The sequence below is a fragment of the Branchiostoma belcheri genome, unplaced genomic scaffold, assembly GCF_001625305.1.
Source record: "Branchiostoma belcheri isolate BF01 breed outbred unplaced genomic scaffold, Haploidv18h27 scaffold25, whole genome shotgun sequence".
NCBI lineage: Eukaryota > Metazoa > Chordata > Leptocardii > Amphioxiformes > Branchiostomatidae > Branchiostoma > Branchiostoma belcheri.
The window spans coordinates 2318944-2345419 of record NW_017803854.1 but is presented as its reverse complement, the minus strand read 5'-3'; the positions used below and the strand labels follow the sequence as shown (position 1 = coordinate 2345419).

At 44.0% G+C, this 26476-nt stretch overlaps 3 protein-coding genes and 1 non-coding gene across 4 annotated transcripts in view; 2 read left to right on the top strand and 2 right to left on the bottom strand.

The window, feature by feature from the left end:
* Positions 1-14213, top strand: part of LOC109471407 (multidrug resistance-associated protein 4-like) — a 17529-nt gene extending 3316 nt beyond the window's left edge. Inside the window, exons 3-30 of the mRNA XM_019770693.1 lie at positions 144-252; positions 677-892; positions 1318-1407; positions 1830-1993; positions 2386-2511; positions 3316-3565; positions 3864-3923; positions 4195-4284; positions 4751-5044; positions 5393-5482; positions 5709-5900; positions 6188-6282; positions 6690-6753; positions 7199-7378; positions 7733-7891; positions 8166-8203; positions 8362-8633; positions 8798-8877; positions 9196-9346; positions 9724-9830; positions 10146-10269; positions 10747-10847; positions 11195-11386; positions 11509-11594; positions 12016-12175; positions 12622-12794; positions 13428-13533; positions 13750-14213. Coding sequence (XP_019626252.1) covers positions 144-252; positions 677-892; positions 1318-1407; positions 1830-1993; positions 2386-2511; positions 3316-3565; positions 3864-3923; positions 4195-4284; positions 4751-5044; positions 5393-5482; positions 5709-5900; positions 6188-6282; positions 6690-6753; positions 7199-7378; positions 7733-7891; positions 8166-8203; positions 8362-8633; positions 8798-8877; positions 9196-9346; positions 9724-9830; positions 10146-10269; positions 10747-10847; positions 11195-11386; positions 11509-11594; positions 12016-12175; positions 12622-12794; positions 13428-13533; positions 13750-13938 — 3958 coding nt within the window. The 3' untranslated portion in view covers positions 13939-14213. The remainder of the gene's footprint in view (positions 1-143; positions 253-676; positions 893-1317; positions 1408-1829; positions 1994-2385; positions 2512-3315; positions 3566-3863; positions 3924-4194; positions 4285-4750; positions 5045-5392; positions 5483-5708; positions 5901-6187; positions 6283-6689; positions 6754-7198; positions 7379-7732; positions 7892-8165; positions 8204-8361; positions 8634-8797; positions 8878-9195; positions 9347-9723; positions 9831-10145; positions 10270-10746; positions 10848-11194; positions 11387-11508; positions 11595-12015; positions 12176-12621; positions 12795-13427; positions 13534-13749) is intronic.
* Positions 2836-2906, bottom strand: Trnag-gcc. Its single transcript has one exon. It is a non-coding gene; the product is annotated as a tRNA-Gly (tRNA).
* A 604-nt stretch (positions 14214-14817) lies between the features above and the next one.
* On the top strand, positions 14818-18166 carry LOC109471406. The gene is made up of 3 exons (XM_019770692.1): positions 14818-14999; positions 15369-15538; positions 16996-18166. Exons 1-3 carry the CDS (start codon positions 14818-14820, stop codon positions 18039-18041), a joined length of 1398 nt encoding a protein of 465 aa, XP_019626251.1. The 3' UTR covers positions 18042-18166.
* A 955-nt stretch (positions 18167-19121) lies between these two features.
* LOC109471405 (cubilin-like) lies at positions 19122-23324 on the bottom strand. The gene is made up of 10 exons (XM_019770691.1): positions 23232-23324; positions 22461-22567; positions 21915-22129; positions 21483-21676; positions 21106-21367; positions 20405-20470; positions 20146-20267; positions 19752-19838; positions 19311-19521; positions 19122-19126 (listed from the first exon to the last, which is right to left on the bottom strand). Exons 1-10 carry the CDS (start codon positions 23322-23324, stop codon positions 19122-19124), a joined length of 1362 nt encoding a protein of 453 aa, XP_019626250.1.
* Positions 23325-26476: the final 3152 nt, after the last annotated feature.

Here is a 26476-nt window from a genome sequence, read left to right as displayed (position 1 = left end):
GGTACTTTAGCATCCCGAGTCTCTGTCGACAGAGACTAGAATCGTGACCCTAAGATATTTGCTTGTGGACCAGCTTTGATGAGCACAATCTCTGACGGTTGTATCGCTTAACACAGAACACTACTGTCACGTTTATTATATAGGGCGTGGAATGTGGAGAAATCTGACTACAGTAAACCTCGTCTACTTCGAGCTCTGGGGAGGTGTTACGGAAAGGGGTGGATTCTCCTCGGCATACCCCTGGTCATTGAGGTACAATTAGTATTTTTGTTTACCCTCGCAGAAGTAAAACATTTTGCTTTTGTTTCTTCTTCTCCAAACTGTACCGGACGTCTATCATCATGCTACTGGTGCTGTAGCAGACACCTTGTGGTGTTGGGTCACATTATGTAGCAAGTGGTAGGACAGAGTTTTTAGGGGCTCAGCAGGGGCACCATATACACCAGCAGTTTGTTAGTCTAGACCATATGTTTGCTTTACAACTGTTGTCTTCATTTATTTCTAGTTCTTCTTCTTGATATGGAAGCGTTGTACTATTTTGGGTGACTGTGCTGTGGGTTTCTGTATCTGTTTGTACGTGCTAACTATAGCAATCAATGACCAAACGTAATAATGGCAATATCGGCCGTTAACATTCTAGATATCCCTGTCATATTTACATTAAGTCTTGTCACAGGAGACCATGAAGGTCGCCCAACCCCTGCTCATGAGCCGTCTCATCCTGTACTTCTCTCCCGGAAGTCACGTGACGCTGACGCAAGCCTACCTGTGCGCGTTCGGCATCAGCGCATGCGCCCTGCTCAGCGGCATGCTGCATCATCAGATCTACTTCTCGACTACGCGGTGGGGCTGGAGAAAGAGGGTCGCCTGCTGCTCGATCATATACAAAAAGGTTGTGCATCATGTTTACCTTCGCAGAAGAAGAACATTGTTTTTGCTCTTTTTCCTCCCTTCTAATGCAAACAAAAAATGTCACTGACCTGGACTTCAAGTCTGTCACCATGGTAACTGGTGCTGTGGCAGACACCCTGTCACATTATCATTATGTAGCAGGACAGAGTTGTTGAGGCTGGTCACTATATATATATATGAATTGTATTTGAGTAAGAATAAACAGAGCAGTAGTTTAATTGTCGAGCTAGTCCATCTCCATATGAAGGTACGTAAACTCTATGTATTTCCTTTCCCAATGTTACATGGAGATAGCTACCAACATGAAAATGTAGGCATTGTTTTTGGTCTGTCTGCGTGTGTGTCTATGTGCGCGCCTGTATCTGTGAAAAAACATGACGACGGTTTACTTTACTTTCCCACCAGGCATTGCGACTCAGTAACGCGGCTCTGCTCAAGACCACGACTGGTCAGATCGTCAATCTCATGTCCAATGACGTCAACAGATTCGACCTCGTGAGTTCGTGACTATTTCTCAAAAATAATTAAAATTGTATGATTTGATTGAGTTTTAATAAAACACCCCCTGGTGTTAACAGTAACCCCTGTCCACTGACGTATAACTATCTATTAAACCGCCGACAAAGCTGAATAAACTGTTTGATGAATGAATATCGAATTTCTTCATTCACAACCATTGCACCGATTCTAGTGAATACCGGTTCACTGTGCACGAAAGCTAGGTGTTACTGCTAACAATGTAGTTCCAAACGTAAAGTAATCATGATATCTAATTCCCCGATGAATATAACGTAAAGGCGGTCATCAAAACGTCGGTTCTTGTTAAACAAGGGGGTGTGAATAAAGAACTTCACTATTCAGTCATTCATCAACCTGATGAAATCATTGATGTATGTTTGATGTTTTTGGTGCGATAGGGTTTCCAATTTATTCACTACCTTTGGATCGGACCGGTACAAGCCATTGTCATCAGCGCTATACTTTGGGGAGAGCTGGGACCATCATGCCTTGCCGGCCTAGGGTTCATGCTCTTTCTGTTTCCCGTTCAATCGGCTATGGGGAAACTCTTCAGCAAGTTCAGGTACAGCCATTTCTTGAAATGTCACAAATACAAGTTACACTACACATGAACATACGGATTTTTTTGACAAAAACATGTGCTAAAAGGTAAAGGTAAGAAAACTATTTATTCTGTGCCTGTAACGATACAAAATTTCAAAGTAAACAGATCTATTGTATGTTTGGTCCCTGAGTTGGAATCGCTTGTCTATGACATTTACAAAAGTAAGTTAGCTATTCAACCAATGTGTTTGTAAGATAGCCTGCGTTTTGATTGACCATTTTGATTGCTATGGGATATTACGGTCCTACACTCCTACTGCACCGTTGACAAATTTCCTTGCTGTGATAGGTCGACGTCACAATGTGATGGTTCTAAGTTCATAATTGACCAGTATCTCCTTGTCGTGATAGGTCGCAAACGGCTCATCGCACGGACGAGAGGGTGCGGACCATGAGCGAGATCATCTCAGCGATGAGGGTCATCAAAATGTACACTTGGGAGGAACCGTTCGGCACACTGGTCAAGAAACAGCGAAGGTAGGTTTGGTTTGCCTTTTCTACTTGTGTATACTACGTACGCGTAGAAGGTAAAGGTCCCATATCCTTTTTTAGCCAATCAAGCCACTGTGTCTAGGGTGCAGTATTGGAAGGCAGAGCCCTTCCCTCCCCACTCCCTTCTACCGCCTTTTACGTGCACAACAGAAGTAAGGTACGATTTTACACATGGTGGAGAGTGTAAAATGATACCTGTTCCTAGGAAGGTCTGGGATAGAAGGACTCCAACCAGTGATGGCAGGATTTCTTGCCTACCAGTCGAACTAAAATTACACACGTGCACACATACACACACAAAAGTACTTTTGCATCGGCCGGGAATCGAACCCGGGCCTCCCGCGTGGCAGGCGAGAATTCTACCACTGAACCACCGATGCTGATACAAATATGCATGCTTTGCCACTTGTCGTGCATACATTTCATTTTTTCATTTTTATTTATTTATACAGGTTAGCATATCGCCATTTTGGCGCTGTTCAAAGCTCCCTGTGTCATACATACATAACAAAACATAATAAAAGGTAAATTGAGTACAAGCAAAGGGTAATGATAAAAGAAACGGAACAAACTAATACATTACATAAAACATACGAAATAGATATGACAAATGATATAAATAATAATGGAACTGAATTTGCATATCAATGTCTAAAAGCAAAATGGAAAATTAACAACAAATTATATTAACTGTTGAGTAAAGAAAATGTAGTCTTGGTACCTCATCGTTACCTGAATGTCTAACCTTCATTGTACGTAATGCCCATCTGTTTTCTGTGTTTATTGTAGACGGGAGGTACAGAAAATAGCCAAAGCCGTCACGTCCCAAGGGTTGAACTTGGCCTTTTCTTACATCTCCGTCCGCGTCATCTCTCTGCTGGCCTTCGTGACGTACACGTTGCTGGGAAACACCGTCACCCCCTCCAAAGTCTTCACGGCGATCGCCCTGTACAACGTGCTGCAGTTCACGCTGCTCAAGTTCGTCCCCCTAGCGGTGCAGTTCCTGTCCGAGGTGCTGATTGCCATCCGCAGGATACAGGTACCGTTTCGCGTTTTCTGGCAACGCCTCAGGGGCGGTGATATTTATAACGCCTCAAGTTCGTCCCCCTAGCGATGCAGTTCCTGTCCGAGGTGCTGATCGCCATCCGCAGGATACAGGTACCGTTTGGCGATCTTTATTGGCAACGCCCCAGGGGCGGTGACGTTTTTACTCCTCAAGTTCGTCCCCCTAGCGGTGCAGTTTCTGTCCGAGGTGCTGATCGCCATCCACAGGATACAGGTATACAGCGCTCTTTATTGGCAACGCCCAAGGGCGGTGACATTTATTACTCCTCAAGTTCGTCCCCCTAGCGGTGCAGTTCCTGTCCGAGGTGCTGATCGCCATCCACAGGATACAGGTACTGGTACACTTTATTGGCAACGCCCCAGGGGCGGGGGCATTTATTACTCCTCAAGTTTGTCCCCCTAGCAGTGCAGTTCCTGTCCGAGGTGCTGATCGCCATCCACAGGATACAGGTACTGGTACACTTTATTGGCAACGCCCCAGGGGCGGTGACATTTATTACTCCTCAAGTTTGTCCCCCTAGTGGTGCAGTTCCTGTCCGAGGTGCTGATCGCCATCCACAGGATACAGGTATGTACCGACGCTCTTTATTGGCAACGCCCCAGGGCGGTGACGTTTTACTCCTCAAGTTCGTCCCCCTAGTGGTGCAGTTCCTGTCCGAGGTGCTGATCGCCATCCACAGGATACAGATACAGGTACTGGTACTCTTTATTGGCAACGCCCCAGGGGCGGGGGCATTTATTACTCCTCACGTTCGTCCCCCTAGCAGTGCAGTTCCTGTCGCCATCCACAGGATACAGGTACCGCGCTTTTTATTGGCAACGCCCCAGGGACGGGCACATTTATTACTTTCGCTAAGTAGCGTTCGTGTGTGTGTGTGTGTGTTTGTGTGTATGTGTGTGTGTATGTGTGTTTATGTGTTTATGTGTGTGTCTGTGTGTAAGCACGATAAGTCAAGAAGGGTTAGATGGATTATATCGATATTTGGTAGCCTGGCCTGGCCTTAATGGGACCTCAACTTTGATTAGATTTTGGTCCCCCTGGCAGCTTGTTTCCTCTGCGACAGTGGCATCATGTGTAGACCACTACTAGTATTCAATTAACCAGTTTACTGCTACTACTCATGCGCTACAACGTGTTTTCTTCGCGTTTCTTCGACAGGACTTTCTCTTGTTGGATGAAGTGAGTCAACTGGCTATATCAGACACACCGGAAAAGAATCAAGATGTACACCCTACTTCAGACAATATTATCAGAAAGGAAGCAAAGAACGCGGAAGGTTTCTTGAACAAGGCATTTACTACCGACGCACATGACGGAAAGGATCCGGTCCATCCACCTAAGTTTTCAGGAAAGGCAACGTCAGATGATGCTGAAGATAAAAACTACAAAATTTCATCATTGGACATCAGTCCTTCAGTCGTGGTGTCTAACCTCTCGGCCAAATGGGATGAGGTACTCACAACATTCTTTGATTTGCTCTAATCAACATATTAAATTGTATTTTTTCCGCCTGATTGGTTGAATGTTTATTTGTTTGCATATTTGAATTTATCGAAAGGGAATGAATGAAAGGGAGGGCAAAACAGGTGCACACGCACCTTTACAGGTTGCCCTTCCACACAAAAACAGCAACAATAGAACAATACATCACAAAGTCAACGGTAAATGTACAGATCTGGCCATGAAATGCTTAAGCATAATTTGGATATTGTGAACGTCTATATGATGTCCATTGAATCATTTTCGTTGTGCCACCGATGTCAGAGTGATGAAAGAAACATGTCTTTCTTTCTTTTGCAGTCCAAAGAAGTGCAAACCTTGAAGAACGTGAACTTCAGGGTCAAGGATGGACAGCTGTTTACTGTTGTCGGGTCCGTGGGGTCTGGAAAGGTATGATGATTGTTTTGGTCAAAGTTTCGTATTTTCTCGTAAACTATGGGGACGTGAGCTGTGCGAGAGTGTACGTGGTAACCAATAAGAGAGAAGTATTGCATCTGGGGTCTCGGTATCTTATAATTGCGTACTTGGTACAAGGCTTTGTTGAACAACTACGCTTACGTTTATAGACGAAAGTTTTACCATGTTATATCTGGACATGATACTCCTTGCATCATAGTCGTCTCTTCTAAGTGTGATACTGGGAGAGTTGCCGGCGTCGTCCGGGGAGGTCAAAGTTGACGGGAGAGTGTCGTACGCCTCTCAGCAGGCCTGGGTGTTCTCTGGTACCGTCAGGCAGAACATCGTCTTCGGCCACCCTTATGACCACCTCAAGTACTGGAAAGTCATCGACTGTTGTGGACTAAGCAAGGTATTTTGTTCGTTCCTGGGAGATGATATATTGTATTCATTTTCAAAGAAGTGGACAAAAATATTCTAAAGGCCTATTATTGTGGTAATAGTCAATGTAGCAAATAAAAATCTGCATTCACCCACATAAAATCCAAGTACATGGACCAGTGCAAGTTAGGTTGCAGGTAGACATCAGAACTACCTGCACAGCTCCAGTTTTACCGGCGCTAACCTGCCTATATGCAGGTGGTGTTTTGAACCTTTAAATGTTTTGTATAATGACGTGAATACTTGGATATGTCCCAGGATCTGGAAGTTTTTCCAAACTCAGACCTGACGCTTGTTGGTGACCGCGGCATCACTCTGAGTGGAGGACAAAAGGCGAGGATCAATCTAGCACGGTACTTACTCATGATTTACTAAACGATGAGGTTATCAAAAGCCTCCGCAAACAGAGTTTTTCTTTAAAGCACCTTCTTCTAATCATTATTGTAAATTTGTCACTGATTTTGAATATCTATTTTCCCTCTCACGCAAGACAACACAAACATCTTTTTACATGCTGCCATTCTGCCTGACAATCTTCTCCGCCCATGTGCTGTCAACCTACTCTCATGTTAACTCCATTTCCTGAGCCTGATTCTTTTTACCTCCCGTCATTCTGCCTGTCAATCCTCCCACCCCAATGCTGTCATTCTTAGGACAAACCTACTCGCAAACTCAGCTCAAAGATCAGACATTCAAAACTATTCCACTGTGCCCAGTCAAACAGTCTTCTAATACAGCAGTGTCTATATATTTTTCGCAGAGCTGTGTACCGAGATGCTGATATCTACGTTCTGGATGATCCACTCAGTGCAGTGGATGCCAAAGTGGGAAGGCACATTTTTGAGAGGTAAAAAACAAACAAACAAACAAACAAACAAACAAACACACGTACAATGTTCAAACTTCATCTGTGTTGGTAGAGTTGCACAGTCGAACATTTGGGTAAGTCCAATTTCTTGTGTTTTGCTTGAAAGTCCTTAAAATTTCCCCAATAATGCGTATCTACATGTACATCCTTCCAGATGTATACAGGGAATGTTGAAGAAGAAAGTGAGAATTCTGGTGACTCATCATCTGCAGTATCTCGTCAACTCTGATCAGATTCTAATCATGAACGAGGTATTGTTTTGTCCTTGCTTTTTGTTAAAAAATGAATTTCAAGTTGGAATGTCGTCTTCTGGCCTTTTTCAACATAGAGAATTTATCCTTCTTGACAAACACATGAAACACAATTGTAAGACATGTTTCACATGTATGTTTCAACCACAGGGCAGACAGCTTGCTGTTGGTACTTACCCAGAACTAGTTGAACAAGGGTTCGTCTTTTCCGACCTGATTCACACGAAGAAAGAGGACGGGAACCCAGTGCTCCCGTCCAAACGGCTCGTTCGAAGACAAAGCTCGATCAGAAGAGGTGTGGTCGAGGCCGTGGATACCATAGATGACGAGGTTCTCTGACGTGTTTACCTTGATTATTTGTACCTTTGCAGAAGGAAAACATTATTTTATTGCTCTGTTTCTTCTTCATCTTCTCCAGATAAGAAAAGTCAATGACCTGGACCAGACATCTGATTGTCATATTGCAGGCTGGTTCTAGCTACTTATTCAGGGTCCAAAAAATTAAGGGCTCCTCGTAGAATTTTGTGGCTATTTCAAACGGTTCAAGTATGAAGCAATAACAAAAGGTGCTAAGAAATGGCAGTAAATGTCTTTTTTGTATTGCCACTGAAATTAAATTGGATAAACTCATTAACTGTTATGCATTTCTATCCATTAAAATATACGGTTGATCAATTTTAACAGCCAACCGAAGACTCAGTCCCAGAGGAACCGGACGAGGATCGGTTTGAAGGCAGCGTGTCACTCCGGGTGTACTGGGACTATCTGACGGCAGGGTTCGGGAAGTTTGGCCTGCTGCTGTCCTTGGTACTGAACGTCGTGTATCAGGTGCGCAACGACAAAGTAGTGTACAGTAATCCAAACAACGGTCTTATTCTCTTTCCTCGTAAGTCTGCCGATGTGTCAAAGATAAACGTTAACTCACTGATTGGAAGATGAACGTATCAACAAGAATATAAAAAGGCAAATTCTCGGCATATCTATCTGTAGCAATGGGCAATGAAATACAAACTGTGAAGAAACAACCTGATAGATTATCAGATCGTGCAACAAGACTTGCCAAGCTTTGAAAATGTTTAATTTCAAATCTTGCTTTTTGTCAATCTTTATTTTCCAGGGCTCCTACGTGTTTACGGATTGGTGGCTTGCACATTGGTAAGATTTATGCCGAAATAGGAAATTCATGGGACAACATTTGGTGTTTGCCTTAATTATTATAGTTTTTGGAGATTTCGAAATTTCTTGCTATCCTAGGTGGTCAATTATCTAAGTTGAAACTGTATTATATAGTATCATCTTTGTTTCTTACTCAGGGCGGCAAAAGAAGAGGAATATCTAAACACGAGAACAAACCATTCCAGCGCTCAGAACATATCTGAGAAAGAGACAATCCCACCGACAGTGGTGGACAGCAGTTTTTACCTGTACGTGTTTACTGGAGTTACCGTTGCAGTCGTGGTGCTGAGTACTGTGCGCACGCTCTTCATGTTCTACAACTGCATCATGGCGTCTCACAACCTGCACAACAGCATGTTTCACGCCATCATCAGGACACCGATTCTCTTCTTCGACACAAATCCAGTCGGTGAGCTGATAGAAAATTACTTCAAGGAACCCAAATAGATTTAAGGGCAGTGAAAATTGATTTTCAAATACAATTTCCGGTTTTCCATTTATTTTAATGTGAATGTCGTAATGAATTCGCGATGTGATTGAAAAAATTCTGAATTTTGAAACTTTACTTCACAGGTCGCATCCTGAACCGGTTTTCGAAGGACATGGGGCAGCTGGATGAGCAGTTACCGTGGCAGTTTGTGGAGTTTGTGCAAGTAAGTATATTTCAGAAAGGACTACTCGCGTTTTGCAATGGTTGGAAAACTTTTTATTGTATCAGAAGTTTCATCGATTAATTTCTGCGCAATCTTCAAAGGGATACGCAATAAGTGATGTCCCAAACTTTGTTTCTTCTTCTTCTTCTTTCGTTCCAAACAAATAAGATCAGTGACCTGGACCAGGCGTCTGTTACCATGGTAACTGGTGCTGTAACAGAAACGTCAGTTCTTGTTAAACAAGTTGTTGTGATTAAGGAATTTTGTTATTCAATTGCATCCGTTTTCCTTTCTATATTTTATCACCGTCCCTCCTAGTACACGCTGCTGACCGTTGGAGTCGTTTTACTAGCTGGCGTGGTCAACCCCTGGGTCTTCATTCCTGTCGTGCCCCTACTTCTCATCTTCCTCTACCTGCGGCAGTACTTCTTAGCAACGTCCAGGGACGTCAAGAGGCTGGAAGCCACAAGTAAGGTGGCCTAATGCCACTGCAATGGCCTAATGTTTAGAGTGTTAGCTTTGCATTAGAGAGGTCACGGGTTCAGACCCCGGGATACCATAGACCATGCATTAAACTGGTAAATCTCAGCTTATGACTAGCACTCAGATATTCAGTGGTTGGTTTTGTCGCAGCCTGCTTGATTTTTTTCTGACAGCAAAATCGTGCAATGACCTACGACGAAAGTGTCCACGCAGTAACCAAAACACACAATATAGATTTGTAGGATCCTACTAATACTGCTAAAGTTATAAGATTTTATCTACGGTCGTGGGGAATCCACCGAAAGAAATCCAAATCATACATTTTCTTCACATCTTCAACATGTCGTTAACCTACGATTGCAGCCCGGAGCCCAGTGTTCTCCCATCTCTCCGCTACTCTACAAGGACTGACGACCATCCGAGCTCTCGCCGCCGACAACATTGTGCTACGGGAATTCGACGCTCACCAGGTAGGGACCATTCGCAGTTTTGACACAAAAACTTCAGACTTTTGGAAATTATGTTTACCTTTGCAGAAAGAGAACATATTGTTTTTGCTCTGTTTCTTCTTCTCCAAAAACGAGGTCACTGACCTGATTCAGTAACATTGTCATCATGGTAAGTGGTGCTGTAGCAGGCACCCTAAGGTGCTGGATTACATTATGTACTCGTACCCAAAAGTGAAGAAGCAGCAATTCAGTATATGCTTGGTGTGTAGACATGGATGTTCGTGAGCTTGATGTTTTAAACATACCAAATCATAAAGACTACGTACTTTTCTTTAGGATCAGCATTCGGAAGCCTGGTTCCTGTACCTCTGTACCACGCGATGGCTGGCGATCCGGCTGGACCTGCTGACGGCGGCCTTTATAACGTCTGTGACGTTCTGTAGTGTGCTTGCAGCTAACAGTGAGTGTGGACATCAGTCTTTAAGCCTTACGTATACTTTACAGGAATGAATTAATAGCAAAATTCTTTATTCACAACAACTTCTTAAACAAGACCCAACGTTTCGTTGACTGTCATCTTCACCAGAGCCATAATTGTCCACAACTGTAAGGGCAGAGGTTGTAGAGGTTGTCGTCTTAGTGAAAATGTTATAAACTTTATTCCAAAACAAGGGTTACACAGAGGTCAAATTTTCAACGACCACTGTCGTCTTCATCAGGATAATGAACGACCAATCACTTCCGAACGTAATCTCGCGAGAGTTACAATTAACAGATGCGTGACCTTATTCACACGAGACTTTACGTATACGTGACGTCAGCAATTAATCAAACGTGCCAGGGAGTTTATATCGTCTACCATCTCTGTTAAGTGACGGTGTTCAAGTGAATGTGTCCATGATAACGACGTCTATACTAAATGTAAACAATTTCCCAGGTTTAGACGGAGGGCTGGTTGGTCTGACTGTGTCATACGCCATTGTCGTGACTGTGTTCTTCCAGTGGACCGTGAGGCTCAGTACGGAAGTGGAGACCATGGTGAGATAACGCTCGTTTTTTGGCGACGCCACAGGAAAGGAGGCATTTTTAACTCGGGACATTGCAGGACAAAAAAAGCGTATTGATCATCGACGTGGCATCTCTAATAAAAACTTAATACAGAAGGAAAGGCCATTTCATAAGGGGATTGGTTTGAAAATAGTAATGTTATTATTCTGTTTTGGCCATGAGTCGAGAGCAATACCAATATTATGATTCTTGATATGTCCCTGTATGCACGTTTTATCTGTATTGACTTATTATCTGAAAAATGGCAACATGCGTGTTTAATACGTCACATGCTGTTATTCCATGTTTATGCCGTGTCAATCTTTCGACCCTGCCAGATGACCTCAGCGGAAAGGGTTCTGGAGTACACCAGACTTGACCCGGAAGTAGAACCGGAAACGAAGGTCCACCCGCCGGCCGGCTGGCCTCAGCACGGCTCCATCGCACTACACAACGCCTCGTTTTCGTACTCCAAGGACGGGCCTGACGTTTTGAAGGAACTCAACGAAACGATTGCCGCTCAAGAGAAGGTTTCCGTTGATACATATCGTAAACATTTACCTGCTTTTTTCGTATGCATATTCAACACATCTGTAGATGCTCAAGGGCAAATAGAAAATGATGTCATATGCCATTTCTTATGTTAACTAAGGTCGGGATCGTTGGCAGGACTGGAGCAGGGAAGAGCTCGCTAATGCATATGCTGCTGAGGATGGCTGAGATGAAAGGAGGAATAAGGTTAGAAAGTCTTCTTCACATCTGTTTTCCTCGAGCTCGTTCAGTTCTGCACGCCGGAACAAGAAAATATTGAAACGCACATGGTCGCTGGTCGCATTGCCTCTGCCCAGAGGCGTTGCCAAGAATTCATCAAGTAAGGGGTCGCTTTTCACATTTATTGAATGTAAGCTTTGCTGTTCATCTACAAAATGTGACTCTTTGCACTATTTTCGTACTGATTATCATATCATATTATTGTTGCAATGTTAACAAGAATTCGGAGACTTCAGGCAGACAGACAGACAGACAGACAAACACACGCATACACGGAAAGATATTTTCAGATATTGTCACACAGTGCTATGTGCTATGTACGTACCACGAATCTACTTATACATTTAGGAAACATTGCGGTTCCACGTGCGCTTTTCTTTGCCTGTAGTATCGACGGTGTTGACATCTCGACGCTCGGGTTGTCCGACCTGCGGAGCCGGATCAGCGTCATCCCGCAGGACCCTGTCCTGTTCTCCGGGAGTCTCAGGAAGAACCTGGACCCGTTTGACCAGTACACAGACTCGGAGCTGTGGGCCGCTTTGGAGCAAGTGAGAATCCGATCCTGAATGTCTATTACGTACAATACAGGTGGGGTTGCGTGGCGTAACGGCAGAGCATTCGGCTCAGAACCAAGAGGTGCCGGGTTCGAATCCCACCAAGCACCAACATTGTGCCCTTGACTTTCCTCACTTTGCTCAGCTGAAAATGAGTATGCCAGAATGATCATTATCATGATCGTGGGCATTAAAAAGAAAACCAATTGGAAGTTCAGCCAATGATAGCTTCGCCTGGCAGCGGTTCAGCCAATGATAACTTCGTAATTAGCGGTTCGACCAATGATAGCACGGCAGCAAGCAGTCCAACCAGCAGCAACATGTCCATCAGATTTGCATTTTTATGTTTTATTTTGCATTTTAAAAAGTTTTGAGGGTTCGAGAACATGTCGTTGACTACACAATCACAAATGAAAGTGTTCTACTTTTATCCACCTCAGGTCCAGTTAAAGCATGTTGTCGGAGAGCTGTCGATGGCACTTGAAGCAGAATTGGCCGAATGTGGGACTAACTTCAGCGTGGGCCAAAGGCAGTTGGTTTGCCTGGCCAGAGCGCTGCTGCGGAAGACAAAAATACTGATCATTGACGAGGCCACTGCTAATGTGGACCCTAGGTCAGTCATTTCATATACATTCGAACAACAGTCTCTAGGGTTAGCTCTGTGCAGTACCGTTTGAGCGATCACAACTATGTGGGCTTCGTAGTGAGTTTTGTTACACCAGCATCTTATTAAGTTGCATTCCAAAAACAAAACAAGAAATGTCAGAATTCAGAATTCCAGTTGGTATGTTGAGTTTTCGTGACCTTCAAGTTCACCCCACTTCCTGTGTCTGGCCTTTTGACCTCTTGTCAGTTTGCCTGTCAATCTTCCGTCACCCACGTGCTGTCAACCATGTCGTACAGTCACCGCATTGTTCGCAAAAGCCCCCCGAAGAAGCATCGGATGGTATGGTCAGACTAGCTATAGTCTGCAAAATCCAGTCTTCTTAGCTTTACGTCGATGAAGGTTAGACATCCAGGTAATACGATACGCCAAAAAACAGTTACTCAAGCAACTGGATATGATTTCAAAATCATATCCAGTTGCTTGAGTAACTGTTTTTGGCGCTTCTTAGCTTTAGTTCGCTTCCAACTGTGATATCGTCACTACCGCTTTGGCGTTTGGCGACCGTTGAAAGCAGACTGAATTCCAGGCTGGACTTACGAGACCATCTGATCTGATCTGTTTTATTTTCCTGTCTTGCAGAACCGATGAGCTGATCCAGCGGGTGATCCGATCCCGATTTGAACACTGTACCGTGCTGACGATCGCTCACCGACTCAACACTGTTATAGACTCAGGCAGGATCATGGTAGGCAAAGTACAAGCACATGAAACCTACAGTCCTATTACCTTTGTCAATAATATTTTTCGTAGCGTTTGTCTGTCTGTCTGTATATATGTATGTATGCAGTTTAGCAAGATAACTCAAGAAGCTTAAGCTTTTGATCAATTGTCATGAAACTTGGTAGGAGGGGTAGGTCTTGATGTTAGATTTTGGTCGTGATTTCTGTGTTTTTGACGCTAGGTAATTGACGACGGCAGAATCGTGGAGTTCGGAGAACCGTACCGTTTACTGGAGGCAGGAGACAGCGGGAGGTTCGCGCGTCTCGTGGCGGAGCTGGGCACGGCGGAGGCCGCACGGATGAGGTCTACTGCGCGGCAGTGCTTCCAGAGGAGGCATGCTGAGCCCGAGACAGCGGACACCAGACTTTAGAACGTTTATGTGCCGGGACACCATTATGCAGATAGGGACGCCAACATGGAGGCAGACGCAGTTATTTGTATTTCAATGAAGTGAAGTCTTCAGTATCCTTTTTAACATATCATGTGCATACGTTGGATAATATTGATCTTATCAGATGGAGATGTATTGATCATTAAGTATCCAAACCATGTAGGTTTTGGTAAAATGTTTTTAAACATTAAAAGGGTCATGGCGGCCTAACAGGCATTGGGTTTCATGCGATTTAATAAACATGACAACGATAAAAGGTGAAAAGGAATTGAGGTATTCTTTTCTGTTGTCTTCACTATTTATGACTCTGAACATTTAACATCTACTGTAACAAAGAACAAAAATATACGGAATTAGAGACGTCTTGTCATAATTAATTTCTACCTATAGCGTGTCTAAGCAGAAGGAAACATTGTTTTTGCTCTGTTTCTTCTTCTAGAAAATAATGTCAATGACCTGAACCAGACGGCTGTCACCATGGTAACTGGAGCTGTAGCAGATACCCTGCTACAGCTACATTATGTAGCACTGAGTTGCAGGACAGAGTTGGAGGCCGGGGCTGGCCACCATATATATGAATGCTTTTGTCCATGAGAAAGAATAAATGGAGCAGTAGTTTGTTAGGCTAAACATCTCGCATTTGCTTCGGAAATGTCACCATTCTAGTCCAATAAAACCTTACCAATAAAACAACTGTCATTAAAAAATGATTTCTGAATAAACGTCAATCCCATGACCAAACAGGGAACAAACTTCGTGGTGCCTGATTAGTCTGTCGGTTCGGAAGTAGAAATATATATACATATATATGTATATACGTGCATACCGTCACAGTCTGAGCACACTCGGTCCCGCGTCATGGCGGTGAGATCGCGAGTCCGGCTGCTCGTCTTTCAGGCCGTTGTTTCGGTCGTGCTCGCAAGCGTGGCTGACCAAGACAACAGTACGTCTGCGACTGCTCACGGCCATGGCACAGCTGCCGCGCAGTGCCCCGCCCTAGGAAACGCTCGGTACTCTTCGGAAGAGGCCTTTAGGCAGGGGTAAGTTTGTCTGCATGTGGCGGAAGGCCAGTCTCGAACATTCTATCATTGAATGGCAACTGCTGTCGCATCTGGTAGTAGTTGTATCATGGTGTAACATCAATTTTGCTTTGATCATAACGACATTTTGTCCCTTTTCAATGTTAAATTCGTCATGCGATTTTGATGCGGTAGAAGTTTCAAGCTGGCTGTGAGAGAACCAGCTAAGACAGCCTATTCCACAAGAAGCTAGTAGAATTGTAAACGACCCAAAAATGTCGTCAACTTGCAAGAATATCGTACGAAGAATGTAGTACTCTATAAAATCCCACCGCACATATCGCGAGTCTCGCCTGCTAACACCAACTTCCATCCGACTGAATTCTCCAGAGACTGGCGGTACCTGTTTCCTCGATCCGACGTCAGGTCCCTACCGACACGCCGGCGAGTTTCCGACACGCACCCGGACGTATGCCGAGTTCTGGCACGCGCCGCCCAGGGTAAAGACATGCTGAACAGCGTCAAGGCTGCGATGCTCCAGAGGCAAAAGAAAGAGGAAGGTATGTCATTTTATAAGATGTAGAAACGCCTGCAGTAGCTGCGGCATTGTTTCGCATCTCAGGTAACATACCGTTGGACAGAACACATCAGTTTTGTACAGTGAGTAAAAGCTATGTAGCTACGGGAGACTGGACGGTACAAGGTTTGAACCTCACACCCTTTTCAATAAGTGTAGTGGGATCTTGCTTGAGGTGTGGCTATCCTAAAACTCGGGAATTGCGCTTTGCGTGGTATCCTAGAGGACGTCCTTAACAAAGCTAGGTACTCATTTTACCTGATTCCAAAATGTAAACTGGTGTTTAAGTGCTTTTCCCATTGGCAAAATATTGGGCCCTCTAGGGATTCTAACCCAGAACCTTTCACCAACAACTTTACCACAATTATCCACAGATTGTACATTGCATTTACTTTTCTGAGGGTTATTTCCATATGCGTTGTAGTAGTGCTTTACTCCGGTAAATATGTTGTCTTATCTGTACATTTAAATGACGACAAATGCTGTATCTACTTCAATATGTAACAGAAAAAAGCCACGATACATTTCTCCGAAAGCCACAATGTAAATGAATATTCAAAAGTTCAATGTAACTTCTTGCTAAAACGTGCCCAGAGAAAGCAGTCGTATGACGTATAATCTTAAAAACTAAAGTTTTGACCTGTCAGAATTTAAAAAAAGTCATCTAGGTCCAATGCTTTCATGTCGCAGATTATATGTAACTCTAATCATATCCTCGATAAACTACTCCACTTAGAGCTCAATTTTACCAAACATTATCATATTATCAGGATACTTCAACATCTAATTAAACAACGCAAACACTGTAAAATATGCGGCTTTGAAGGAGTAAGATTTAAAGCATGTCTTTCATTCAGAACTTGTAATGCAACTTTCCTCAGTTCTCATGGAGCAATATGTTTAACCATTGCTGTTACTCACTAGCTTTAGTCGAGTCTTGCCCAACTTGTTCTCAGAATTGTTTACGTCTCGATAGATGAAACTTTGCAGACCAATCTAGCCTGTACCCTTGGGGCCTGAGCTGTTCCACCCACCCAGCCAGACAGGATATGAACAAGGTGTATGCATAATTTGTTGCCGAGGTCCTTACATACGATTGTTGGGCAAGCCTCTCTGGCAAAATTACAATTAGGCCGTGTTGATTTGATTATATGGATGGCATCCACTGGGAATCCCAAAATGATTCAAACTGAGTGATGTGAACGTGCAAATAGAAAACAAACGACCGAAGGTGACCTAGCACGGACTCGGTGCGATTAAGTGGGTGGTACGTGGAGGAATTCAGGAAGTGGTATGATCAAATTGCATCATGCATGTTAATCTCCTCTACACTTCTCGAAAGCAAAATAAAAACCACCCCGGTTTTCTGTGAACTTGAAAATTCCCAAAACCCAAAATACTTCTCGAAAGTCTGAAATCTCCGATTTCCTGTCCCCACAGGTTGGATCGCCTACGTGTACGAATGCTTAGGAGACAAGAGTATGTCGACCAACTTAACGCAGTCTTACAGCTCTTATCCCATGGTGAGGCTTCTTCTGCACAACGACTTCTTCTGGCCGTGGATGTGCAAGTACTGGAAGGATCGCCAGGGGGCGTGGGGCCATCTGCCTGCACCCCTGCCCGAGACCCTGACCCACTTCGTCGCCTACTACCTGCAAGCTGCGAGCAAGAAGATCAAAGACGACCGGTCCGGCGAGGACGCGTTCATGATCTTCTCTTCGATGCACCGCGCGCTCGGCAACCTGCCGGGGGTCGACACCGTCGCGGAGGTCGAAGTCGCCGATCGGTCTTTGCCCGAACTTGAACTGGACCAGCTGAAGCTGTCGGCTACCGACGCCGCAGCTCTGGCCCTGCTGTTTCCCTACATGCCGCGCCTGAGGAAACTACGGCTCACCTACAGTATGGCATCAGCCGAAGCCTCTGGGAAGGTCATCGACCGACTGGACGAACTGGGCAGCCTCCAGGAGCTGTATCTTAACGGCAACGTCATCGGAGATGCTGGCATTGGCAAGCTGATGGACAAACTCTCTTCGCTCAAGGACTTGGAGAAGCTACACCTTAAAAGCACTTCTCTCACACCGGTGGGTGGAGCCACGATAGCCGAGAAGGTAGGTGCGCTGACAGGGCTGAAGGATATGGCTCTGAGCAACAACGAGCTCGCTGAGAGCCTGTCGTCCATGGGAGAAGCTTTTGCTCGGATGCCGAACTTGGAGATCGTCATCATATCCCCCGCGACGTGTTCAGAGGCTGCACTTCCTACCGTGGAGCGACAGATGAGAGAGATGATGCACAAGCACAAGTCCAGGGTGACGCCCGTGAAATCGAAGGGGAAATCGTTTGAGATGTATGACGGCGGGAAGTCCAAGGAATCCCAGGTTACTAAGTGGGAGGCGGTGAAGGAGCTGCTTAGCTCTGATCGTAACCGCACTGGTGTGTGGATAACTATCGAAAAGATTATACTGTGGGTGTGGATTAAGACTGTGTAGGATGCAAGGTTTTGGGAAGTATTGTGTTTGGTGGCTGAGCGATATGGGTTTGTGTATCTGTTTGTCCGGATAGAGTAGGTTAACAGCAAGTGGGTGAGGAAAGATTGACAGGCAGAATGACATGTCAAAAGGCCAGGCACAGGAAATGGGTGAATTTGAAGGTCACGAATACTCAAATGGTTACCGGAAGTCTGAAATCTCTTGTTTTTTCTTGCCATGAATGGCTTAGAGAATGCAATGCTATTAAGGCTAGCTCTGAACAAAGTTTGTAAGCAAGCGTAGAGAAAGTTTAGTCACGATTTTGTTTGTCCAAAGCACAGGCCAAAAAATGGCAATGACGTCAGTATAGTCACCCCTCTGTACTCAATAACATTTGGTGTCATCAACAAATGATATCGTTTGTACCGTGTGTAGGTCTGGCATTAGACGAAATACCACCATCAAAACATAAAGCTGTAAAACGAACAAGTTACCTAGTACCTTACAGCCTTTCATTTCAACGTGTATTGCCGTGAACGACAGCCGATATATTCTTAGATTGTGGACCTGCCTTTTCTGTAGCTTCAGTAGGAGGAGGGTATACAACAACTCTTATCTTGTGATTCTCTCTTTTAAATCAAATAAAATGGTAATCGTATGGAACTGAAACTCATTTGTTTGATGTGTACGGCGAGTGTGCTGTATACAATACCTTGGGAAAAACGATCAAAATTAAACAAACAAGCAAACAAATAATAGGGTCTTTGCATAATTCTCTGTAGAATCAAAACAACACAAAATACCAAGATGGTTAAAACGAAACAAAACAAGAACTTTCGAGTTACAGAACATTGTGTTTTTTTTAATTCAAGGCCCGTGTGGGAGACAAAATGTCTTCACACCTCAGTCACGCCATCTCTGGGAACGAGTTCCCTCCAGCACGATTTTCATGGGTATGAATCATGATCTTGTTCCCAGGAAGATCATGAAAAAAATTAACACACAGTCGTGGTTTCTAAAAAGGACACGCTCAAACGTGTTTTCGAACTGCATTCAAATCAGTGAAAATCAAGAAAAAACACTTAAAACTGCACAAATGCTTTATGCTAATGATTTGGCAGTTTGTCAATTAGTCATGAATACAAAGTAAAAATTTACTTACTTTACATATTTACTATGGACCTTTTTTCTGGTCATAATTTTGTACATTTCTTTTCCAACTAACCCGACCTTTTCCAACTAACCCAAACACTTCACTTGAAACTCTAAACTCTACATCGGCTGCTAAACCTTCGTTTGTTTCTAGGGAAGGCACAAATATTTGTGAAAAAAGTGACAGAGTATCCGCACACACTGCCAGCGCAAGGACAGACACAAGCCCGAGGGACGCCAGGATCCCCTCGGCACCGCTGTTGCCACTGAGGGCGGGGGCCCGAGGGTCGTTGTGGCCCGTCAGGACGTGAGTGTTGCACCTGTCCTCCGTGCAGCACAGTTTGCACACCTGTAAGAAAAGATGGCGGATATCCGTGAATAACTTGGTTAATCATAAGGTTGGTGAATGAATGTCCGAGTGTCTAAGAACGTAGATTCGCCCCTGGCACGGTCATGGATACGCGTGGGCAAGAGCGACTGGGCATGGTTCTGGATAAAGCATGGTTCTGGAAACGCCTGGACTATCCAGAGCCGAGCCTGCGTATGACTCTGTTCTGGATACAACGTACAGGGCCTTACCTTCTCCTGCCCGTCGGCTGTCATGCAGATCTCGTACTCCCAGTAGGCGGTGCAGGACGGCTGGCAGCTCCGCCTGTACCACACGTTCTGTCCCTTCTCCGATCCGTTCCACCTGGAGGGAAAGATAGAATCCACCGTGTGGTATTTCATACCTACCCGACAAAACAAACATTTCAATGCGAATTTGTGCGAAATGTTGAGAAAAATTGGTGTCCAAGAGCAAGAAAAAAATTGTAACAACATCAGTTCCGAAATTCGAATCCGGTATTCTAAGTTTCGAAAGCAGCGCACCCGACCGAAACGCGTTCGAATGGAACGTTCTATTCTATGGACATCCAACCTGTGGGAGGGCTGGGACTACAGGCTGGGACCGAGCTGACTAGTTACTAGTTACAAATTCTAAACCTACCCAGCATGCCCCGTCCTGACACTCCGTAGCAGTTTCCCCTATTCCGTTTCCCGTCATGCATTGCCGGTCCGTTCCCTCGCAGCTGTAACACACGGTGTTGTCTGGACCTGGAGCGGACAGAAAGTACGAAAGTCGGTTCTTAAATCTTGTCTCCAGTTTCTCTTCTCCAGTCTTTCTCCAGAGAGGGAAAGAGAATACACAAGAATACACAAAATACGTAACGCGGAGTGAAATTTTTTCTTACCTTCAGCGTACATTGTCGAGTTGTCCACGGTAGAGCTTCTGTGGAGCGTGGTTCCCGCAGTTGTCGCTGCAACAACGCAAGAACGATCACAAATCAAATCAAATCAAATCAACTTTATTGCTCAACAACTGTAGCTGGTACAATGTATGGCAAAGAAACAACAATGGTACATACATCAACTAATACTAAGATATAATTCTAACGAGCTAGTAATGATACTAAAGCTAATCTATTGTGTTTTCTTAGGAAGAGTATTATTACATTCTGTAATTCAGGGGATATATCAGTTATTTACAATCTGGTGTCACATGATGATAACGTTTCATTATTAGTTCATTATTAGACGAGATGAATAGCATTCCATTGTTGCATGGAATTTGAAGTTCCATTCAATGTCTCATATACGAGCATTTATTCGTTACATTGTGGTTGATATATAAATGTGCGTCTTACTTGTTCCTAGTGAACCTTTAGGGATTTCTTCAGCTTCAACCCATCGCACACCGGGGCAAGGCCTTACTATACATTTATTTCGAAAGATGTGGTGACTACACATGTGTGAGTTGTGACTCGCCAAACACGGGACCTCCATTTAAAGTCCTATCCGAGGGACATTTTCACCTGAAAGAAGTGCGGAAAGTCGTGTTAACTGCCTTTTCCAAAGGGCACAAGATCGGTGACATGGCAGGATCAAAACTTACCCATCGCCTGTGTTGTAGGCATAATTGGGCAGGTGATCACTCCGCTGTCCGGAGGGAAACACTCTCCGGTCTCCGGACACGCCAGGGAATCAGGCGGACAGAGGCTCCACTCCACCATGTAGCCGTGTCCGATAGGCTGGGAGCTCGGGGAGAAGGTCAGGGTCATGGTCTGTCCCTCCTCCGCGCCGATCGCGACCGGTCCGCCCCGCTCCCCACACTTGGTCGTGCTCCCGACCTGTCCGTTGCTGTCAGTGGTTGTTATCTGTGAGAGTGGAATATCAGTATGATGTGAGGAGATCCAATCGCCGACAAAGATGTACATTGTATTTCTCAAGACAGATAAATTTTGTACGACACATGGACGACTACAACATTACCTGAATGCTCCCTGAGCTGCAGGCGACGCCGAAGTCGCCCGTGAAGTTGGCCATGAGGACGGGGTAGCGTCCGTCCGAAAAAGGAGCCGCGGCCAGGGACCAGCTACAGTCCATCCCGGCGATGTAGAAGTCAGGGTAGTTGGGAGTACTCAGGTTGCCGGAGCCCGTGATGTTCTGGACGTCGCTTTGGCACCCTAGCCCTGTGAAGTAGAAATAAGACGTAAACATTTTCTGGGATGGTGTCAAGGTAGGAAATAAAGCTAAAGGAGGTTATATGATTACTTAGAATCGGTTTGTCGAAGGCAGGAATATAATTTTTTCTTCCTTAACTATTAAAGTATTTAAAGTGGGAGGAGAATTGTTAACCTCAATAAGTGGGGGGATTTACTTACTTTACTTAATTTTACGTAAATGAAAACAATGTACACGTACTAGTATTATTTTCTGCGCTGAAGGCCGGGTAGGGCCCCAGACCCTGCGCCAAGCACTCTTCTCCCTCGTCCGCCAGGTCGTCGCAGTCCTGGACCAGGTCGCACTTCCGGGACTGGTTGATGCAGGTGGCGGCGTAGTCGCAGGAGAACAGGTCCGGCAGGCACTCCACCGACCACTCCAGGTCAAAACCCGCGCCGCCAACGCTGCCGTCGGACCTGACGAATGCACGCGAGAGAGCGAGAGACTTTAGGCCCTGTTGATTTGATTATATGGATGACATCCGAGCGCGTTTCCGACCATACTGTACGAAACAGCTTCAAAATGAGCACATGTATGCTGTAAATTTCATAACGACACTTACGTCGTAGGTCAGCCATAAAATGAAATCAACATGGCCTCACAAGAATGGACGAGAGTGCACGAGAATGATTGTGGATGAGCGAGAATCGGTGGCCATGGAATTTATACCCTTATGAAACATGTCATGCTAACATAAAACTTAACAACAAACAAAAATATGCTAATTTAAAAGTACACGCGACATACCTAAATTTGATATATACGTTGTTCCCTGTGCTGGTTATCGGGGCTGGGAGTGTGTAACCGCAAACCTTGGCCAGGGAATCGGCAGTGGTGTCGGCACCATCACGAACCTATTAAAAAAACGCACATGGTTGGCAAACTTTTCAGTTTTAATTTTACTTTTTAATATTTAGATTTACTTGGCATTGTGGGAGGATTGACATAACAGGTGACTACCAACTTTTCAAGATGTCAACCCGATACCACAGCACGTGACGCATTTGCTTTATATTTATTGACAGAAAAAGATGATTTCAAACAGTTGCCACAATGTTCCATTTTCCCACCATTTAGAAGATATTTTAGCAGTATCAGACAGTAGTTGTATGTATCCAATAGCTTTTAAATTACCTTACGTTCTTTGACTCTGTACAAATAATTAGCCGTCGGGCATGATTCTGCAAATACAGGTATTATCTACGCCATTCGTAGATTTGGGAAAATGACAGCGCTGAGACGGAATTCGACCGGTTTCGACTTAATTTTTCTTTCTCAAGAAAGAAAAAGATCGTACCACTCCTCCTTTTATTAACATTTCTCTCTAGTACAGGGCGCTCCACTCGAGTTTAAGATATTGGCTAATCAGCGTTAATTATCTTGCCCTGGTTTAGGCTGGATTGCCATGATCTGTTCTAGTTCGCTGTGTATTGAGTACTATGCACTAGGTTAGGTTGTCATGACCTCAGTTGACAAACAGTATGACTTCATGAGAGGCATTATCTACATTTACCTTACCTCTAAGAAGTCGTGGCTACACTCTGCCCATGCACTCAGCTCGATGTCCAACGCAATGAAGACTATGACGATCCGCTTGCCTTCATCCACCATAATCTTCCACCTGGCGGAAACAATCGGAAACGCAGTCAATATGTCCGTAATTTGAATATTGGTTGTTTACAATATGACGATAATCACTCAAAGATGTTTACCTTCCTTTTCACGTGTACAAAAGAATCTAATACCCTTACATTCCGCCCTATAAATGAATTCAATTACATTCTAGGAGGAGATAAGCCTTACTGTGTAGAAATCGGCAATTGCACCAAAGGATGTTTTATCAACAGTTAATCATATGCTATGTATGTCAAGTTACGTATATACTTGTCATTCGTGTAAGTTCATTCAAATCTATCAATTTTATAATTCTGTTCGTCAGTATAGGGGTGCAAGACCTAACGAAAGTCGTTTTACTTTTCTTTGAGTCAATACAGTTTTTTTTTGTCTGACAGAAGCATACTGTACTCACGCGCAGTTAGAGTTATGTGGGTACATGGCCGGGTAGCCGGGACTGGATATGGTGCCAGACAAACCCTGCACCACCACCCTCTGCTGGCATCCTGTATAACAAGGGCACTCGCATATGTCAGCATAGGTAGGGCTCGCTCACTCACTCACTCACTCACTCACTCACTCACTCACTCACTCACTCACTCACTCACACTCACCCACTCACTCACTCACTCACTCACTCTCTCACACTCACACTCACACTCACACTCACACTCACACTCACTCACTCACTCACTCACTCACTCACTCACTCACTCACTCACTCACTCACTCACTAACTCATACACTCACTCACTCACTCACTCCTGTGCATACATGTGAGAAGAATTCCTAACCTTGATCCAGATTTCCCTCTGTAGTTGTTAGTGAAGAAGGGTTGGTGGCCGACAACACACGCAACCACACGGGTCCCGGAGCACACGATTGATTTGTTTGTTGTGTATAAAAAAACATGAACAAAACAAGCAAATCAATACAAAGTTAGGTAAGGACAACCTTGGCACGTTAGCTGTCACTTGCCTTTTTTTTAGGAAATAGCTTTAGTAAATTTGTGTTACACAAAATAAAGGAAACAAATTGGGTATAAGGTCTGTAACAGAGGCAGATATTTCAGCGTGCGTAGTCCAGTGACCCAAGGGGTGTGATCGACTTCCGCCGGCTGATGTCAATGAGGCCAAACACGCACGCTACTGGAAAGGGTCGCAGTCCTTAGGTCCGGTGTCACACAGTGTTTCTGTCGTATTTGTTGATCGCTGGAAGGCTGACAAATTTAAAATCGCCAGATAGTCGAGCAATCTCCGTTATCAAGTTGAACTTTGCGACTGGCGAGCATTTGACGACCACTTAAAATGGCGCGATGAATGAGAGAACACTGGTCGATTTTCTTACAGTGTGACTCGGGTAGTATTAAAAGACTGTACTCGTCGAAAAGAGCTGGTGGAATTTACCCGGCACAATAAACCTTTCTATATACGGCTCAAGACGTCTGTCGTCTCTTCCACCACCGGTGGAAGATTAGCTCTTCGTTGAGATCACTTTCACTGTCTCATCACTTAAGTGAGAGGCATTAATGTAGTGTCTAAAATGTCTTTTCGTGATCACGTAAAAACCCATATCCAGTTGTTGGGTTTATTTTGTATATTATAAGGTACCGGGATGTCAGAGAGATATTTCATACGGCTTATTCGGATTTAATGACATATGCAAAATTCATTCAAAGATCTGCCTTTTCTGTGCAAAAATAAATGCACTGGATAAAGTTCGTCGCACAAGTTACCACAAAACCAATAGAATTACTCGAAGAGAGTTATTCGAGTCTGGCTTTAAAAGATTGCTATCAAGCTATTTGATTTTAATCAGGTATTACATTTTGCCCTCAGGCCATTTCGTCATTTATAAATACTCCCTGATAGTGATTTTCTGATTGACTGCCTGTAGACTTGGTGTTGACGCTGGGGCCTTAGATTGGAATGTTACCAGGGAAAACGCCCCGGCAAGAACACTATTTTTGAAGCGATTGGTTGTACTCACCTGCGCGGCGACTCAACACGAGGCCAACTGCAAAGAAGAATAATCCACCTCCCTGCATCACAAATATCGTGTCCTCAAAAGTATTAGAAGGGCTTATAGTTCAACAACGGGGTACTTGTGCGATCGAGTGCACGTCTGCTATATGTGAAGTGAGTGAGCGACGTGGCTTTAAAATCTCGTTAGTTGCTAGAAAGACGTAATCCTGGTATCCAGGTTACAAAGTAAAGTGGATATTGGAGATTAGAGCTGATAAATAGATTTTCCCATTTGCAACAGTAGTTTTTCTTTGTCGCGAGTTGTTTTTACAAGTTGAAAGCGTTCCTAATAAAGCTTCACTTTAAAGAAATAATAGTGTCTTTGCATAGTTCTCTGTAGAGTCAAAACAACACAGAATACCGAGATGGTTGAACAAAGCAAGAACTTTATTGCAAGTTACAAACCTTAACATTGTGTTTTTTTTAATTCAAGACTCATATGGGAGACAAAATGTCATCACACCTTCTCAGTCGCGCCATCTCTGGGAACGAGTTCCCTCCAGCACAATTTTCATGGGCATGAATCATGATCTTGTTCCCAGGAAGGTCATGAAAAGAAAATTTAACACACAGTCATGGTGTCTAAACAGGACACGCTGAAAAGTGTTTTCACTAGAACTGCATTCAAATCAGTGAATGGTGCTTAACACGTAATAAAACACTTTAAACTGCACCAATGCATTATGCTAATGATTTGGCCGTTTGTCAATTAGTCATGAATACAAAGTAAAAGGCATCGTTACATATTTACTACGGACTTTTTTCTGGTAAAAATTTCGTGCACCTCTTTCCTCACTAACCCGGCCTCCAAACACTTCACTTGAAATTCTACATTCTGCATCGGCTGCTATAGATAGGGGCGGGGGCGTGAATTTTAAGACCATAGGAATTTAATGGTGTGTTTGAGTCGGGGGTCGGTAGCTAAGGCTAGGGATTTTCTTTATATTTAGATTTTGGCTGATGTGATTCAACAATTAAATTTTTAAGATACAGTTTAACGATGTAAAAGTGACATGGAACCGCGTGAAAAGTATATATATATATATATATATAATATATAAATATATATATATATATATATATATATATATATATATATATATATATATATATATATATATATAT